Source organism: Nannobrachium achirus (assembly GCF_963921795.1).
Source record: "Nannobrachium achirus genome assembly, chromosome: 6".
Lineage (NCBI taxonomy): Eukaryota > Metazoa > Chordata > Actinopteri > Myctophiformes > Myctophidae > Nannobrachium > Nannobrachium achirus.
This window is the reverse complement of record NC_137815.1, coordinates 63,559,845-63,577,462: the sequence shown is the minus strand read 5'-3', so window position 1 is coordinate 63,577,462 and position 17,618 is coordinate 63,559,845. Positions and strand designations below refer to the sequence as shown.

Here is a 17,618-nt window from a genome sequence, read left to right as displayed (position 1 = left end):
AGCGGCGGTCAAGTTGGATGTGTTTTATTTCATGACAAAAATAATGTATTTTACAAAGTGGCTGGGGTGCTGAGAGGTTTCCCACAGATATAGTGGAAAAACTACCTTTAGTTTGGCGAGTAGTGAAGTAGTTTAGTTTATTTTGACTGAAGTTGAGCCCTCGTAGGGGATGAGAAATCCTGGTCTAGTCTTTCAGTGTTTCTCAAATGGGGGTACGTGTACCCCTAGGGGTACGTGGAGGTACTGCAGGGGGTACTCAGAAAATGCCCCCCAAAAGAAAAATAGAAGTATAAATCATGATAATATTATTCATAGTTAAATAATTTACTATAATTGAATTAGAAGAAGAAAAAAACATTTACTCTTTATGTTTAATGATGACACTTGGAGCCTGATAGATGCTAATCTATCTATAAATGCGAGAAGTCTCTGCGTGTGTGTGTGTGTGTGTGTTTGTAATCCGCGTATCTCGAGAACCGTTCGTCCCACCGGCTTCAGATTCGGCACGCGCGTTCCCCGCCGCGGCACGGAGTGCAGTGCCGGGTCTCGACCCGACCCGACGCGCGGTTTTCCCAAACCGGCGCGAAACGTTCGGAATCTCCTTATGCGGGGTTGATTGTTGACATCAGGCTGTTTCTGAGGAAATCGGCGAAAGCTCTGACTCATTGTGACATCACTTCAGAAAAGGCTCTGACATCACGTACGCCACATGAGTCAACAAAAAATCTCTGTGAGTGTGTATGTATGTATAAAATGAATGCCCCCATATATGGGCATAAAATGGATAAAGGGACACAGACAGACAGATTCAGAGATCTCATACGGCCTAAAGGGACACAGACAGACACACAGACAGACGGATACAGAGATCTCCATAAATGGGCATAAAATGGACGCAAATGGCATATATGGGCATAAAATTTACGCAGAATCACAAAGATCTCCATATACGGGCATAAAGGGACACAGACAGACAGATTCAGAGATCTCCATATATGGGCGTGAAATGGACGCAAATAGACAGATATCTCCATATATGGGCATATATGGGCATAAAATGGACCCAGAACTATATCTGCAGTGATCTCCATATATGGACATAAAATGGACGCTGACAGACAGACAGATAACAGATATCTCCATATATGGGCATAAATGGACACAGGCAAACAGATGGTCAAAACGGGTCCTATGACAACAGGTATAATGGGGTTTGCATTAAAGGGCGGGGCATTCATTCCCTATTTACGTTGTTCCGAGTTGGCCAGGTCGCCGACTAGACGCTGGGCCGCCCGAAGGGCGGCCCAGCTTCTAGTCTATCTATAAATGCGACAAATCTCTGTCTGTTTGTTTGTTTGTAATCCACGTATCTCGAGAACCGTTCATCCCACCGGCTTCAGATTCGGCACGCGCGTTCCCCGCCGCCGCGCGGAGTGCAGTGCAGGGCCTCGACCCGACCTGACTCGCGGTTTTCCGAAACCGGCGCAAAACGTTCGGAATCTCCTTATGCGGAGCTGATTGTTGACATCAGGCTGTTCCGGAGGAAATCGGCGCAAGCGCTGACTCATTGTGACATCACTTCATAAAAGGCTGTGACATCACGTACGCCACATGAGTCAACAAAAAATCTCTGTGAATGTGTATGTATGTATGTGAATCTTGAGAACCGTTCTTCCCACAGGCACACGCTTTCTCCAGATATAGGCATAAAATGAATCCCCGAATGCGGAGCTGATGTCTGAAAAGGCTGTGACATCACGTACGCCACATGAGTCAACAAAAAATCTCTGTGAATGTGTATGTATGTATGTGAATCTTGAGAACCGTTCTTCCCACCGGCACACGCTTTCTCCAGATATAGGCATAAAATGAATCCCCGAATGCGGAGCTGATGTCTGAAAAGGCTGTGACATCACGTACGCCACATGAGTCAACAAAAAATCTCTGTGAATGTGTATGTATGTATGTGAATCTTGAGAACCGTTCTTCCCACCGGCACACGCTTTCTCCAGATATAGGCATAAAATGAATCCCCGAATGCGGAGCTGATGTCTGACATCAGAGTTTTCCGCAACCGGTACTGTGTGTGCAGAGATCTCCATATATGGGCATAAGGGGACAAAGGCAAACAGATGGTCAAAACGGGTCCTATGACAACAGGTATATTGGGGTTTGCATTAAAGGGTGGGGACAAAGGCTAACAGATGGTCAAAACGGGTCCTATGACAACAGGTATATTGGGGTTTGCATTAAAGGATGGGGCATTCATGGGGTCCGCTCCAAAAAAGAAAATAAAAGAGACAAAAACAAACATAAGACAAGCGACAAAGCGTGGGACTGGGAGGATGACTTGAATGATGCAGATTTAAGCAGGCTGTGTATTCTGCTTAAAGAAGAAACAAACAAAAAGCGACAGAGATCTCATATATGGGCATAAAATGGACGCAGATAAACAGATATCTCCATATACGGGCATAAAGGGACACAGACGGACAGATACAGAGATCTCCATATATGGGCATAAAATGGACACAAATAGACAGATATCTCCATATATGGGCATATGGGCATAAAATGGACCCAGAACTATATCTGCAGTGATCTCCATATATGGACATAAAATGGACGCCGACAGACAGACAGATACAGATATCTCCATATATGGGCATAAATGGACACAGGCAAACAGATGGTCAAAACGGGTTCTATGACAACAGGTATAATGGGGTTTGCATTAAAGGGCGGGGGATTCATTCCCTATAACAGATATCTCCATATACGGGCATAAAGGGACACAGACGGACAGATACAGAGATCTCCATATATGGGCATAAAATGGACACAAATAGACAGATATCTCCATATATGGGCATATGGGCATAAAATGGACCCAGAACTATATCTGCAGTGATCTCCATATATGGACATAAAATGGACGCCGACAGACAGACAGATACAGATATCTCCATATATGGGCATAAATGGACACAGGCAAACAGATGGTCAAAACGGGTTCTATGACAACAGGTATAATGGGGTTTGCATTAAAGGGCGGGGGATTAATTCCCTATTTACATCGTTCTCGAGTTGGCCAGGTCGCCGACTAGACGCTGGGCCGCCCGAAGGGCGGCCCAGCTTCTAGTAACCCAAATTATGGTAGCAGGCAACTGGGATGTGTTTGAAAGTAAGTTATTGACATGACAACTGGACTGAAATGTTATGGCCACAGTGTTGAAAATAAATCTGTTCAGGAGGCACCGTTTGAAACTCTCACTCCCTTTCTTATTTTTTGTGATGTTATATTCTTGAAAAGGGGGGTTTAATATAGCATCATATACCAATAGTTATGGTTTTAATTGCAGTTGTATAAGGAAAATGTTGTTGTCGGGTAAAGGGGGTACTTGGATTCAAAAATCAGGGAAAGGGGGTACTCAAGACAAAAAAGATTGAGAAACACTTAATTTAGTCAGCTGCCTGTCAGAGCGTCAGTGCAGCTGACACTCTGGACCAGAGCTAGCTCGGAGGCAGACTTGCCTTATCCTTCATACACAATCTATGACAACAGTGCCAAACCTCAAATAAAATATTGATGTGCATTTGAACATTTGTCAACACACAGAAAGCAAAAAGATGTCAAAGGAACTATTGCTTGGATGCATATTACAGACAAGCGATTTTTATTGTCTGGCGTGGCAGAGACTATGTTTTTAACCCTGTCCGTCCATCCGTCCGTCCGTCCGTCCGTCCATCTGTCCGCCCGCCCGTCTGTCCGTACGTCCGTCCATGTGTGTGTGTGTGTGTGTGTCAGTCCTTTGTGTCTGTCTGTGACCAGCTAATCTCCGGCAACGTTGGGTCGATCGCAGCGAAAACTGTGCACGCACACTCCCTGGATGCCAGAGCAGAACCTCTGCCCAGAATATTCCAGATTGGCCTGTTATAGCGCCACCAGGAGGCCGACACATATCAGGGGAATTGGCTTTGCTGCTGCTCTGCTTTCCACAGGACGCACAGATCGGAAAGGTGAAACGTGTGCATACAATCACATGCACACTAGTAGGGCTGACTCAAATAATTGCGGTTAACGATTTAATTGCGTATTTGTCGTTGATAATTACATTTCAGTTTTTTGCTTGTAGGCTTTGAAGTTGCACCTGGCAGATATGACACATAACCTCAATATACATAGAAATTACTGACATATTTGACAACTTTATACTTAAAAAAGAACATTGGTAGTGGAAATAGCCGATCTACAAGCTCACTGTGACGCGTTGTGAGCTTGTAGATCTGCTATTTCCACTACTTTTTGAAAGTGTTTGAAACTATATTAACATTTCCCAACATGGAAACGATTGTGACAATTATGCAAAATAATTGCGATTACCTCAAATAATTGACGATTATGTAATAATTGTGACAGCCCTAATGCACACGCACGCACGCACGCACACACACACACACACACACACACACACACACACACACACACACACACACACACACACACACACACACACACACACACACACACACGCACACACGCACACACGCACACGCGCACACACACACACACACACACACACACACACACACAGTGACTTACCAGACTTACCATTGTCGAAGGCCAGGAAGGTGGCCTCATACACGTTGTTTCTCACGTACATGGACTCTCTGTCCAGCAGCGCCATGGTGGTGATCTGACCGTTGGTCCTGTTGATTTTCAGCCAGTTAGCTGGGTCTGACAGCTTGGAGTACCTGCACACACACACAACACACACACACACACACACACACACACACACACACACACACACACACACACACACACACACACACACACACACACACACACACACACACACACACTCCAGGTTATTGTGCTGCTGACAACTTAACAAAGTGACACGCCGATCGGCGTATTCCGGTAACCCAGCATTGGCTGGGTTATTGCAGTGGTCCTCAACCTGTGGGTCGGGAGTCCCCAAATTATTTTGGGGGGGTCCCCAGATGATTAACTTAATGTGCTCACTCAACAGTAAAAAAACAACAACATAAAGTTTAAGTGTATAGAGGGCATCTGCACATTTCTAAAGTGACAATGTAAGGACTTTTTAATACCTCTAAAATGACAAATTAAACATTGGCCAAATTGTCAAATATTAGAGGCAGAAATTGTGAAAATAGCTGATCTACATGTAGATCAGCTAACCGTGTTATACAAAATGAAATTCCCCAACTCTTAGTGCTCATCAGTGTGGGGGGGAGTCCCCAGTTAAAATATGATTATTTTGGGAGTCGTGGCCTGAAAATGTTGAGAACCACTGGGTTACTGTATGGGTGAAATAGACTCTCCCTTTGTTTCTCCCTCTCCCTCTCAGTCCCTCTCTCTCCCTGTCATTCTCCTTCTCTCCCTCTTTCACCCTCCCATCTACTCTTACTCCACACACACCCACACAATATAATTATTATAAATGTTGCTGCTAATAGTGCTGTATCTTTCATCGTCGTTGTCCGATGAAAACCTTGCATGTCCAAAACCGTTCGTTTTGCATTTATCATTTTAAAAATGATTTAAACTAGTGAAAACAGCCGATCTACAAGCACACAACGCCTCGCGGTGCGAGGCGTTGTGTGCTTGTAGATCTGCTGTCTTCACTACTTTTGTGCGACAACCTTGTACCGCTTCACTTTGCGAAAGAGCGTACACATTTGAAACTTGGAGATACGAGGTTTCCACCTGACAACGACGTCATGAGGAATCCATTATCTGCTACGCCGTTCATCGCCATAACAACAAGGAACACCTTTGACATGTGATGACGAGCCTGAGAGTAGAACATATGTTCAGCGGGTGTATCACTGTAACGCCTCATTTGCATGGAAAGCGCTTGAATCTGACAACCACAAGCAGCATTCAGATTCAATAGAAGAAAAAAGGACACCTGTGTGAAGTGAGCAGTGCCACACTAGAAAATACTGTTCCTGAAGAATACCTATTTATATTATACAGTATGTTGTGATGTCACGTGACACTTGACCATAGACTGTAAAACAATATGGACGGTGTTAAGCCATTGGTTTCTATGCTGGGAAAATGACGCTTTTTTGTCCCTTGTACGGGTGCCGCCATCATTGTAGAAATCAACGTTCATTGGTAGAAATGGTACCATCTCGAATGCTATTGGCTGCCAACGGTCACATGCAACCGCAGGGATACTTGGGAGAATGTGGTGTTGAGCTTGCCAAATAAAGCACACAAAGAAGAACCATCACAAGCCTATGATCAGTGATCACAAGCCCCTCCTACAGCATACCCTGCTTTAACATCAAATATAACATAAATTGGACCATATTTTCACAAAACACATATCATGGTGATTGAAACGAGGCTTTAAATTAGCGTCAGGAACCATAAAGTACTTGACAATGACAATGTTTATTAAGGTAAGAAAATCAAATGTAAAAGTTCGGGGGAATAGAATGGAATCCTATGGAGAACATGTTGCTTCTGGTACCAGAATAGCGCAACTAGCGGCCAATCATAGGAACTTTCAGTTCTGTGTTGCTTCATTTTAAATCCTGACGCCTGCCCCCCTGCACTTGACCAATCCTAAAACTCCATTATATTGTCCAATCAGAAAAGGGAAAATTGCAGACCTCTCCAAACGGAGAAATCAAACACTTATTTTCCTCCACATGGACATGCACACAAAGTCCACGTATTGGAGCGGTTAGCACCGCTCAAAGGCCCCTATAACAGACGGGAGGCTCTCTCCATTCCGACATGTCGCCACTCCGAAATTGACTTCTTATTGTCGGAGTGGCGACACTCCCATGGGCCTAAGGTTTAGGGTTAGGGTTAGAGATAGGGTTAGTGTCGGAATGGAGACATGTCGGAAAGGAGACATGTCGGAGTGGAGAGACGCACTCATAACAGACACCCTGGACTTCACTTCACTTTATATTGTACATTAACCGTCTAAAACCTACAAGCAGAGATGGGCGAAAACACATAACACGAACAGATTGTACGTGGGGGGAGTTCACAACTTAACAGCTGATTGAGCACAGCTTCAACTTCAACAGCATCTCAGTGTGCTTGATGAACAAAGGTTAATTGCAGACAAGAACACAGCCCTCAGGTATTATAATTATATACTATATAAAGAATATATGGTAGAACACAGGGACATGCAGAGAATGTTAGAGAGGCAAGGGCTGACATTTCTAAAAGGGCCTTTTGGTGGGAATATCGGAAATAGCAGACCTCCAAGCTCACAACACATCACATTGCAACGCGTTGTGAGCTTGGAGGTCGGCTATTTTCGGTGCGTGATACCACACTGAACTAAGCATAATCAACAGAGAGGACAATTGTTTCAACATAAGACGCTGCATTGAAGATTAGGAGAGTTTGGACAAGGCAATTCTATAGAATGCTGCCTTCAGGTATGGCATGGAAAGAGGGCATTTGCATTTCTTTCACCACAGTAAAAATTGCATTCATGGTCTGGAGAGAGGGCACTTTTTACAGATGGATAAAAGGGCAGGGGCTCAAGCCCCCTTTGGATGTCTATGTGTGCACGTGCATGGTATACCAACATATTGACAGTAAAATCCTCAGTCCTAATTTAACTCTAAGAGCATAACAACGGACCACAGAGGATCCATAATGATGATCACGGGTCATTTTAACAGTGTAGGAGGAGTTAATGGACAAGGAAGGATTAGGGCTTTATGACAGCTGGTGGGAGGTTAGAGAGATTGAGTACAACATCAAGAAAGAGTGCAAGAGGAAGATAATGCAGCGAACCTGGAGTGATGGACAGATATGGAACGTTAAGACCGGGGGTGAGGACAGAGCTGTGTGTGCTTGTGCGTATGCACCAAGGTGGGCGGAGGGTGTAATGATGAGCAGTGGAGGGAGGGGGGGTAATTATAACACCGCATAGGAGGCTGACACAGGTTAGCCAGAGCCTGGTGTGTGTGGGGGAAGCTAATGGATAGGAGTCATCTCCTGTCACGGCTAATGACACGCACATACGCAAATGCACACGCGCACGCACGCACGCACGCACGCACACACACACACACACACACACACACACATGCACAGTGGTGGAAAAAGTACTCACATTTTTTACATAAGTAAAAGTATCAATACTGCAATGTAGAAATACTCCGTTACAATTAAAAGTCCGGGATTCAAAATGTACTTGAGAAAAAGTACAAAAGTACTGGCATCAATATGTACTTAAAGTACCAAAAGTAAAAGTGTTTGAAAATAGCAGATCTACTTGCTCGCGTCGCGTTGTGAGCTTGTAGATCGGCTATTTTCAATAGCCATGGTATAGAGAATATAGGCTAAAGTGCATTCATGTAGGTTTATAATATAATAATTTATATCTGCAAAGTAACTAGTAACTAAAGTTTTCAAATAACTGTAGTGGAGTAAAAGTACGATATTTGGATCCGAGATATAGTGGAGTAGAAGTAAAAGTACTGAAAACTGGAAATACTCAAGTAAGCACAAATACCTCAAAACTGTACTTAAGTGCAGTACTTAAGTAAATGTACTTAGTTACTTTACACCACTGACACGCACACGCACACGCACACACACACACACACACACACACACACACACACACACACACACACACACACACACACACACACACACGTGGACTGGTAAACACTCACTAAACTGCTGCATTGAAACAGACCCGCTGACAGACAGACAAGTTCACATCTATCAACGGACCCTATGTAACACATCCATATATGGAGATATGAAGGCAGCGTGAAGAGCAGAAAATAACTATATTTGCACTTGAAAGGGGACGATTTCCCCGGAGAGCTCGGCGTGCAAATGATGATTCCCACGTCAGCAAGGGTTTATTTGTTGTCGTCTGGCGGGTATTGGCAGAGATGTTTGCTTGGCATTGCCTGGCGCCGTCACCACTCACCACCTCGCCTCATTCCCTTCTGCCAAGGTGCCACCTCAGGGGCACTGCCACCTTCATCTGCCACTCAGCTGGCTCAGTGTGGCATGCTGGGAACAACACCCAGCTGGTGGCGGGACAAAGTGAAATTCACAGGCACGGACGCACACGCACACGCACACACACACGCACACACACACACACAAATGCACGCTCTCACACATGCACGCGCACGCACGCGAGCACACACTATCACTTTACCCACAACTGACAATAAAATCAGCTGGAAAACAGGCCCGTGTTTATTGAGAGAAAATGAAACACTAAGAGCAAGTGATAGAGAAAGAGATAGAGAGAGAGAGAGGAAGAGAGAGAGAGAGAGGGAGGAAGAGAGAGAGAGAGAGCGAGAGAGAGAGAGAGAAGCAGGGAGCTGGCTCTTGGCTCTTCTACTTCACTTGTCCTTTGAAATGTGTGTGTACATGCATTATAGTGTTTGTGCGCGCACACACGTGTGTTTGCGCGTGCGTGTGTATGTGCATCAGCGCGAGTATTCAAGTGAGGTCTGAACATGAGCTGTCTGTCTGCTGCCAAGCCACTCTGCCCTGAGCTCCCATCAATAACACACACACGCACGCACGCACGCACACACGCACACACACACACACACACACACACACACACACACACACACACACACACACACACACACACACACAGACACAGCCTGCAGTCAGGGAGGGTACATAGAGAACCAACAAAAGAAGTGTTACTCCTCTCAAAAGGCACAAACATACCCTTAGCTTGCACGATAATCTCCTTTTTAGACTGTCTAACGTTTCTCTCTCTCTATGTCTGCCTGTCTGCCTGTCTGCCTGCCTGCCTGCCTGCCTGCCTGCCTGCCTGCCTGCCTGCCTGCCTCTCTTCAGTAACATTTCCAGCGAGGTTCCTCAGTGGATGCAAGTCTCGCTGACATTAAGAAAAATCAATGTGCTGCTGGGAGCGGGGATGGAGTGCGACAGTATACCCTCAGTTTTAGCACGCACGTGGGACTTTCTGTCACGCCGGGTCGATTGCCCGGCTGGCACCGTGCCAGCCGTGCGCCACCCTAGTCGGGGTTGGACAGAGAGGGGGGATCAATGAGATGGAAGACAGGGAGAAGACAGACCAAAGGCTAGCTTGTTACTGGATGACCTCTCTATGCCGGTCGCATGACAACAGACTGGTAAATGGAGAACCCTCTTCTATAAAGAGAAGAGGGCTGGCAGGTTGGTTTTGGGGGATAAGAAATAGATGACAAGTGAAACTTTCAAAGTTGCTTGCTTTATCTTTAAGTAAGCTATCACATTGCTGTAATAGCATCTCTGCTATGTTATTTATGTGCGCCTGTGCACAGTGTGGGTTTGTAGTATTGGAACTGTCCCAACGACGGCGCTTATGGATGGGTAAAGCTCATAGAGGCCAGTCAGCAATTCTCATAATTGGGAAATGTGGTACACCTGTGCTGGATAGTTAAGTGGCACCACCTGCGGGCTTTATAAACTGGGAGTGTTCTCCCAGAAGGTATTCTCTGTGGGATACCAAGCATTTGAGCATTAAGCACATCGATCCCCATGGGTTACTTTTTGTTTAATGTTGATGTTTGCGCCACACTCCCCATGGGTTACTCGACGTTCATGTTTAAGTTGTCAAGAGTAGGCATTGTTCTGCATCTGTGTTCTGTTTAGCTACATCTGTTCCAGACAGCGCTGCCCTAGCATTTATATGCTGACCCGGGCAGAACTTCAGCTGTCTGTTGTGTTGATTAAATGGTGCAACTTTGACCATTGAAATCTGCTATCGTTTGTGACCTCAACTGTGCCATGGTGTGTTCCCAAGCTCCGCTGGATTTAAACCCAGGAAGTGATTTCTGATGGGGTGCCATGATTTTCACCCCTATAAAACATGATCATCTACTATTATGATTATACTAGGAGGAATAATTTTTCCAAAAAAGTGTGCAGAAAGAGTTACACCCACCAGTTCATTGGTATGCGTGGTTGTCATGGTGGGTGGTGACCCAGCTGAAGTTAGCCAAACCCACGTGTGTTGGGTGAATGGTAATGAGGGGAGGGGTTGATTCTATGATGTAATAAGTATGGGTGTTTTGGAATGGCACGTCTGACCCAGCAGGTGGCATCCTCCAGCTAAAAACCCAAATAAAAAGAGAATGCATAATTGCTCATAACAACCACACCAGGGGGTCTAATGAACAACTGTCAACCTCCTAGACACATGAAAACCAGAAAAAGTAAAAAACTATGGCACCACCTCTTTAAGCCTGCAGAGCCCATTAATGGCCCAGCAGATGTCACTATTTCTTAATGCACACTGCATTCAAGTGAGCAATGTTTTAGTACCTGACGGTCTGGTGGATGAAGTGGTCCGGGTCTTGAGCGGAGAACACGGTGAGGGTGGTCCCTGCCGGCACGCCTTCCTCGAAGCGGATGAGCTTGGGGTTGACGGGGAAGACGGGCGGCTCGTTCACGTCCTGGACGGAGATGGTCACGCCCGCCGTGGACTGGAGCGAGGACTGGATGCCGCTGGCCAGGTGGGCCTGGTTGGACACCACCACCGTCAGCATGAACGCTCGGTTCATCTCGAAGTCCACCGGCTGGAAACACAGTGTCAAAGAGAGAGAGAGAGGAGAGAGAGAGAGAGAGAGAGAGAGCGAGAGAGAGAGAGAGAGAGAGAGAGAGAGAGAGAGGGGGGGGGGGGAAAGGGGGGTCATGGTGAGAATAATAGTCTCATAACGTGCACACAACGATCTGATAACACAAACCCATAAGACAAATATTACCGGTACCTTCTTAGGTAAATTTACCTCCTACAACAGTGCCACCCAGGTGTGAAATTCCTTGACTACCTCCCTTAAAACATGTAGCTCGCTGGCATCCTTCAAAACTGCCCTGAAAACTCACCTTTGTGAGCACCCCCCCTTACCTTAGCCCACCCCTTGTTTCCCCTATCCTGTACATATAGTGTTTTTATAACTGTGATGTTTGAATATTTCTTTGCTTGAATATCTAGGACTTACAACGTAAAAAGGCAATAAAAGGTCTTATTTGGGATGTTCCTTTTAGGCAGGGCGTTTAACTGTACTTGTACTGTACTACATTTCAATTGTATTGACTTTATTTGTACTGTTCTCCGTTTTGTCTAATAACATTTTCGATCAATCAATCAATAACTGATAAATGAAGCCTAGTGTCAGTTTATGCAGGACACAAGAGTCTTGTCCGCCTTAAATACGGCTTGCATTCACTAATAGTTCTGCTTGTCTTTGGTTCCAAAGCGTCAAAGAGTCTGGCATAGGCTCAAATACTTGTGATTGTATGTCCGCTGATACAAGCTAATATGTCAATGTATTGCTATTGTATCCCTTATGGGGGGTTTTGCTTAAAGTTCCCTGATTTTGCATAGCAGGCATTCATGTACAAAATCCAGGGAACATCTCCGAACGTGAACGTGGAGCCCTTTAACGCTAAGCGGCCGCCTAGAGCGCCATCCTAGAGGGGGCGCTGAAATGGAGGGAGTGGACCCAAACCAGCCCCAAACCGGCCCAAAACGGACTAAAATCACGCCAAAACCCGCAAAAAAGTGGAGAGAGGCGCATTTGAGAGAGCTCGCATAGAGCGCTGATTAGACGCGCTACGGCCCTGACGCCAAGTCTATCTGTATTCCATTTGTTGCAATAAATAGTTAAATCTACTTTGACGTGAGTGTTCCTGACAAAACCCACATTATTTCTCTGCTCGTTTTCTACTTTGAAAAATGTAAATATCACTCAGTGAAAATAACACCTTGCACTTCAAAGTAGACACGTAGGGATGAAACATACTCACCCACACAGTAATAACCAGAATAGGATGATGACTGTCAAAGCAAGTTTTCGTCCCTCGAGACATGCATAATATATATTACTTTCTCACTGCAAACTTCAGCCAATCAATCTCCCTGTGGTTACTGTACCTTGTAGAGGTGGAACGTTCGCGAAAGAATCGAGTCTTTTGAACGGCTCATTGAAATGAACGATGGGATCCGGTTCGCAGTTCCTTTCTAATGAACAGTGGTGGGAAAAGTACTCAATTTCTTTACTTAAGTAAAAATATCGATAGGCGTACTGCAATCAATGTGGAAATACTCCACAAGCAGAAGCTTGGAATGTAAATGTGCTTTAGTAAAAGTAAAAAAGTATAGGTATCAAAATGTACTTAAAGTACCGATAGTAGAAAGTACTCATTATGCAAAATGTCCCGTTTCACAGTTTTTCCAATGAATAAAATGTAGAAAAATCTTTTGAAAATAGCCGATCTACAAGCTCACAATGCGTCGCAACGCGACGCATTGTGAGCTTGTAGATCGGCTATTTTCAAATGGCAGGTATGTACCTATATATATATATGTCCGAAATAAATGTATATAGGGTTGAAGTTATTTGTAATTATAATAAAAATCTACAAAGTAACTAGTAACTAGAATGAGCCAGGCTTTTGAACGGCTCTTTGAAAAGGAACGGATTCCAGAGATCCGGCTCACTTCAAAGAGCCATAGGCTAAATCTCATCTCTAGTACCTTGACCACGGTGACCATGCCCTCGTTGGTGATGGGGTTGGTGCGGATGGTGAAGTGACCCGCGGGGTCTCCGCTCACGATGCGGTACACGGCGTTCCAGTTGGGGCTGTGAGGCTGGTCCCTGTCCACCACCGTCAGGTTGGTCACCACCACATTCACCTTGTTCTCCGGCACCTCCCCCGAGAACTAGGAGAGGAGAGAGGAGAGGAGAGGAGAGGAGAGGAATTGGCATCGGAATCGCTTCAACACTTTCAAGCTGGCGTCCCTGTCATTTCGGCATGATCATTAATAGGTGAATATTGTCAACATTTGTCCGTTTATTTTCAAAATAGCAAAAATCCAATCTACAATCTAGGTTACTGTTGTGATCGGACACAATGCAATCTCACTTAGGTGCCGGCTAGTACACGGAGCTGGATATTTCTGAAGCTAGACATTTGCTAGACATTTTTTTGTGCGGTTGGGGCTTGCAGCCACACCAAGCTGGATATTTTGGCCGCGAAGCTGGATATTTTTGAAACCGGTGTAGCTAACGCTACACCGGATAAATAAGTGGAGACATTGAAAAATATCCGATTCACTGGATCCGTGTAGACATGGAACCCGGATATCTCTGAAGACTTTACTGTGTGTGTGCTTATCCCCCTAGTGGAGGTCTGGGGACTCAGATTATTTTAGACCTAGATATCTTTGTCGTGTGGACCTAGATATTCTTCTATGGGGATATCTGAAAAACAGGGATTAAATATCCAGCTCCGTCTGGCCTAGTCCTTAGACAATTCATTTTAATTCTTGCTTTAGTCCTGTGACCTTGCTGCGATCTCTGTGACCGCTGTCTGAGACATGTTTATCTCCTGTCTGGTTCAGGCAGTGTTCCTCAATAAGTTTCCATATGTTTTTTTTTTTATGTTTCTCAGAAAGACTGTTGCCACTTGTTTTTCTAGACATCTGCAGTTTACCTGAAGTTCACCAAAGTGTCATTTGATTATAGTATGTATCTGTCTTGTCAATGTTGAGTGAAATGCAAGCATCTACAGTAACTTCCTGCCATCCTTCAGTTAGGAGCCGTGACCCAGATAATGTTTCCTGCAATGTTGCTGTACGCCACTCCATCTCCTATTCAACTAACATTGTATTTGTGAACCACAGCGAGCATTTACACAGAAAGTTTAACCAATGTACGCTTTATGATGTTTCATAATATGTAACCTCCTTTTTAACCTTAACCCATGTGACTGCCACTGGGCTGGCCTCCTACTATGTATATAATGTCTTGTCTGAGGGTAATAATGCAGAGCATATTGAACTCTCAGTCTGAACTTTCAGTCTGTTCTACGACGATGCATCGTCTCCTTTCCTGCTGCTAAGACGTATCACTCTGGTTTTTCATAGTTTCTCTCATCCACATCACCATAGCAAACTCAAGGGATATAGCATTGATATTGCAACAGTTACAGTTATAGTTTCTGTCTTTAGTTGACCTGAGTTTGAGTATTTTTCTTTTGCGAAACATAGATTTTATTTAAACATTTAATTTGAGGATAAGGCCCCTCATCTTGTTTTCCAGGGAGTCCTATCCATAATATGGATGGGACTCCCTTGAATATGATGTGATATATCAATACGAAAAGCACCCAGTGAATTGCAAGCTCAGTTAAAAGAGGAAAGAAGAAAAAGGGGAGATAGTATGAAAAATTGGGTGGAGAAGCTGGAAATGGATTGTTTTAAATATGGATAATAGAGAATCATTGTTTCCATTACATTAATGCAGCCCCTTATTCTGCACCGTGTCTGCTCATACGTCTACTCCACATTTTAAGTAATGGATTTGTTCAATTAAGTGTTTACCCACTTAATTTAGACTCTGTGTTCTCCAAATCTAAATCTTAATAAGCAATTAGATAAGCACTACTGTGCTGTAATTAAGGCGGTGGTAAGAATAATCTTTAGCAAATGATCTTCATTATATTCCAATTGGAAGCAAAGCTTATAAACTACCTAGAGGAATGCTTGTGACAGCTACAATGGTAGTTTAAGAACTTAGAGTACAGTGAATAAATAGTACACTGAGTACACAATACATTGCAAAATATTATTATACTTATTATACTATTATACTACTATTGTTACAACAACTATTAATAGTAGCCTAGTAATGGCCATTAATACAGCTGTGAAGAGAAAGAAATACATTTAAAGACACATCTACCTACAGTAGGGCTGGGTAATACATACCCATTAGGGGTGTAACAATACATTTTAATAGCGATTCGATACATCACGATACATGGTTGACGATACAATACATGGACGATATTGGTTCATTCATGGCGATACGATACGATTCGATTCAATGATTTAAAATCGATATAGTAACTATTTAGCAAAGAAATTAAATCTATGTGAAAAGTGTGGATACACCGGCACACACACACACACACACACACACACACACACACACACACACACACCACCACATCCACACAGGTCCAGTGCTCTGTTTGTCACACAACAATCCCTGGCTGCTTCCTCTTGTGATGTGGTGACTTGTTTATAGCGCGTCTGCCAGCTGCCGCTCACTGAAACAACTTCATCATCATCATCATCATCATCATCATCATCATCATCATCATAGCTACTTTCAAAATAAGCAGCCGCTTCGTCAAGCGCTCCCCGCCCCCGCAAAACACAACCACGGCAATAAGCAAATGAGAAATTTTAATATGCTCTCTCTGTCTGTGTTGTGTGGGCTTTTTTACGGCAGCCCTTCCAAGCTGCTTTGGCCACGCTGCGAGAGAGTCCAAATGAAATATGCGCTCTCAGAGGAATACATAATGGCGCCGACTGTCGGAGAGAGAGCGCTTCCAAGATGGCCACACACTTGAAACACAATGTGGCCCCCGCTGATAAGCAAGCAGAGTCTCAGGGTTTGTAAGAGATTCTCTCATTGCCTAACATGGAAAAAGATACATGGGGTAAAAATACGCTTCTGCCATAGGGAATATTCATCAGAAGGGACCAATCTGGCAAAAGACTCATTAAAAATGAGGTGAAATACAAGTAATGCATATTTTATTTGTGTTGGTTTAAGCATGATCTGCCTATTAAAACATTCGACACGTTACACAGACATCTTTCCACCTTGTTGATAACAAACGAGCGATGGTAACAACTTTTCACTTTTTGCAGCTGGCTCAAGCAAGTTCTCAAAAGTCTAAATTATTAGCATAATGTTCTATAACGTCGTTGTCGGGTGGAAACCTTGCATCTCCAAGTTTCAAATGTGTACATTCTTTCGCAAAGTAAAGCCCTGCTTCATCACACAAGGCCGTCGCACAAAAGTAGTGAAAACAGCTGATCTACAAGCACACAACGCCTCGCACCGCTATTTTTGAAAATCACTGTTCTAAATTATAAGAGTTTTCTGAGAAACCTTTGTTTTAAAATATGTATATGTATGTATACTTATGTATAGCTAAAATCTGAAATGTCACAGATGCTTTCCCTGTTTCAATGGGTTAAATCCCAGTATGTTGCACGACATAGGAAATGCATCTCACTTGTTTATTGAAAACCGTGATGTCTACAAATGAAAAGTGCTACATTTTCAAAGGTGCAAGCACGACTCAACGTGACAAAATGAGCTCTTACATTCCTCGTGTGGGCTGTTGAAGTTGCAGTAACGACAGAACTAAGCAGGAATAAATGTCCCGAAACAGAATCCAACTGACATAATGTTAAGATCCGTCTGCTTACGAGAGTTGTTAGGGCCTTGCATTACGGCGTAGCGGGAGATACAGCAGCCACTGTATCATCAGCAACAGACGTGTGTGGTTATTGTCCCCATTTGTCATGTTAACACATCTACTGCCTCTTAATCTGAAGGTTGCTTGGTGCCTCGGCGCCACGTCGTTTCCTCCGTCGGCCGCCGCTATTATTTTGAAGGGCCGGAAGGGGGTTGTTTTTGTTTTTTTGGATTATCACTTGACGGCAACGATTACGTCATCTAGTCACATGACAGTGTGGGACAAGAAGAGGCAAGATGGCTGCGCCCTGCCTTGT

At 44.2% G+C, this 17,618-nt stretch overlaps 1 protein-coding gene across 2 annotated transcripts in view; it reads right to left on the bottom strand.

Moving 5' to 3' along the window:
* cdh4 (cadherin 4, type 1, R-cadherin (retinal)) overlaps nucleotides 1–17,618 on the bottom strand; it is a gene marked incomplete at its 3' end in the record, with an annotated part of 159,755 nt that overhangs the window by 13,308 nt on the left and 128,829 nt on the right. Inside the window, exons 8-10 of one of the 2 annotated variants that reach the window (XM_080728850.1) lie at nucleotides 13,557–13,742; nucleotides 11,342–11,595; nucleotides 4,604–4,755 (exon numbers count right to left, since the gene is read on the bottom strand). In XM_080728850.1, the coding sequence (XP_080584976.1) occupies nucleotides 4,604–4,755; nucleotides 11,342–11,595; nucleotides 13,557–13,742 (592 nt within the window). The remainder of the gene's footprint in view (nucleotides 1–4,603; nucleotides 4,756–11,341; nucleotides 11,596–13,556; nucleotides 13,743–17,618) is intronic. The other variant, XM_080728851.1, reaches the window with a different exon arrangement.